Source organism: Nestor notabilis, unplaced genomic scaffold (assembly GCF_000696875.1).
Source record: "Nestor notabilis isolate BGI_N333 unplaced genomic scaffold, ASM69687v1 scaffold3769, whole genome shotgun sequence".
NCBI lineage: Eukaryota > Metazoa > Chordata > Aves > Psittaciformes > Psittacidae > Nestor > Nestor notabilis.
In genome coordinates, this window is record NW_009943095.1 from 15,530 (window position 1) to 17,974 (window position 2,445).

A 2,445-nucleotide genomic window follows, 5' to 3' on the forward strand; every position below is an offset into this window, starting at 1 on the left:
GGCTGACAGTCAAGCTGTGTTCCAGTTCTTCTAGTATGTTGTATTCTATCCTGAAACCACTCTTCCTATTGTAAAGATATCCATTTTTTGCAAGCCTGGGAAAAAAAGTTTGCTGCATTGAGTAAGAAACAAAGACTTAAAGCCCCAGGATTTTCCAAGGTTAGTATCCAGCTGAGGTTGTAACAACACTACTGTCTTAGATTTTACACAAATCACTGTTTTGTCTCTGGAGCTGTTTTCAAGGGAAGTCTTTCTGCAGTTGTAAGACTACACACCAAAGTAACCCAAGAACTTGAGCAAGAGAAAGACGTTAACAAGAAAATTATCTTGCTGACAGGCAAGTGGTTTTCACACTGAAATGGCTTGAAATTTTACCTGTATCCTTACTATCAGGAAGCCTTATGAGAATTTTCATTGGAAAGTGCAGGGACAGAGACAGTTTGTATTAATGCAGCTGCACACATAGATGGAGCCCCAGCACATACAAAACATGTACTCAGCCTTAACACTAGTAGTAGCACTACTGCAACTGAAGATTAAAATTCAAGCTTGTTATCATTCAAATAACTTCAGTTATTATATTACTTAATACAATGCTTTATACAGTGCTACATTAGTTAATGACAATGCTTTACGTATAGTACACAGAGCTTTCTTGCTAAGGTCAGAAGCTTTAGATAAAACAAGTGTCACTCGGTACATACAGCTGTACAACACTGAGCAACACGACCAACAGCCTAAGAAACTTGCCCCTCTTAGCCGCGTGGTTCTTCAACAGTCTACTGCTGCTACACGGTTAAAATCCTTCTATGGTGCAGTTCATGGTTCACAGTTTAAATGCTTTGCTGTCCCGAGTACCCTGTCTTCCCAGTGCACTAGAAACCTTCAGAGCACAACTACAGAAGCCTAATGAGCCAAAGTTAAATGCCATGCTTTGTTTGAAGCTGCTTGGGAATGTCTGCATTAGCCAGCAGTCTATTCTTGAGCTATAACTCAGGATCCAGACTAAATGAGGAGCTGATTCAGACAGTGTAAAACAGTGCTGTGAGATTCAAGTGTCACTTCATTGAGGATTCACAACTACAAACCTCTCCTTCAGCGGTGTAGCTATGTCAGCTCTTCCTCATAATGCTCATACATTCAAGAAGAAACTTTCTTCTTGTTTCAGCTGCCAGAATAGTTATGACAGCACTTACTCAAGATGTGAGGAAACAAATCTAAATGACTTTTGTGCCTGAGCTGTCGTAAACCCCCATTTTCCAAAGCAGTCGCCTACATATTTCAGATGAAGTGTCTTCTATCTTCTCTGAGGAAGCCCTTGTAATGCTGCTGCAATTCCTTTTTTGCTGGTGTGTCTTAAGGGCTTTAGATAAGGGTAAGAACAGCTAAGTAGGAAAACTGAGAACTCAGTTATGTTACAAACACTTTCTGTTTTGTGTGTCTAGTGCAGCAACCATTTTGGACCTCATGAGCCTATCCTGAACTACTGTAACAACTGCCTGAGCTCCTGAAAAGGAAATCTTAACCTGAAGGTTTAATTACCATAAACTCTTATCTTGAACCTCGAGTTATATTACCTCCAGAACAACATGAAAACACACTTAAACTGCATAACTTACTGAGTTTTTAGATTTTCTGCAGTTCTTAAGAATTCAGCTTTCTCAGCTTGTTCAGCTTTCATCTTCCAGTTCTTAAATAGATGACCAGTACCTGTGGTACTGGAACAGCTGTCATTCTGTATGTAACAAAATAAAGTATTATTCAAAACCAGTATTATTTAAATGCTCATTAGTTATTTTTAAACAGACAACACTACAGTGCAGAGTAACAGCATTACTTCAGTTTTATACTGGTGCAATTCAACTAACACAGGTATAAAACTAAAGTGATGAGTGATGGTGAGCTGATGACTGTATAAAAAAACCGTGTTCTTCAACAGAAAAATGGAAAGACTGCAACATCAGCTCACTTTAACACAGGCTGCTCACCACACTGCAACGGCCTTGCCTCTCACAGCAGTCAGTCTCTGGGAAGTCAGAAGAACTACCCACCTGACTATAAACATGTCATCTAAGCTAGGCATATTACCCCCACTACATCTTGTTCGAAAAAAATACCAGCTTAACGTCTGAAATCTGCTTAATAACCCTTGCAAATAGCCAACTCTGATTCACAGCAACCCTGAACACCCCTAAGGACTGCTAGGAACTAACTGCTAGGAACACAGATAATAAAACCGCCTCCTCAGGTTACAGAACCACCATTTTGAGGCCAACCACACAAACCGCACTGCTTCCTACAGGTTTACTTTTTAACGTTTATCCCCACACCTCGTACAAAGAACTCCTCAGCGGCCGCCTCCCGGCGGGCCAGCAGAAAGGAACTGCTCCCGGCCGGCGAGCAGGGAAGGACAGCAGCCCTGCGCCGTGGGGAGGTCTTTACCTG

At 41.3% G+C, this 2,445-nt stretch overlaps 1 protein-coding gene across 1 annotated transcript in view; it reads right to left on the bottom strand.

Moving 5' to 3' along the window:
* Window positions 1-1,735, bottom strand: part of CCDC112 (coiled-coil domain containing 112) — a gene marked incomplete at its 5' end in the record, with an annotated part of 9,882 nt that extends 8,147 nt beyond the window's left edge. The window contains 2 exon segments of the mRNA XM_010021723.1: window positions 1-95; window positions 1,620-1,735. The exon segment at window positions 1-95 is cut by the window's left edge and continues 36 nt beyond it. Of these exon segments, the coding sequence (XP_010020025.1) occupies window positions 1-95; window positions 1,620-1,735 (211 nt within the window).
* Window positions 1,736-2,445: the final 710 nt, after the last annotated feature.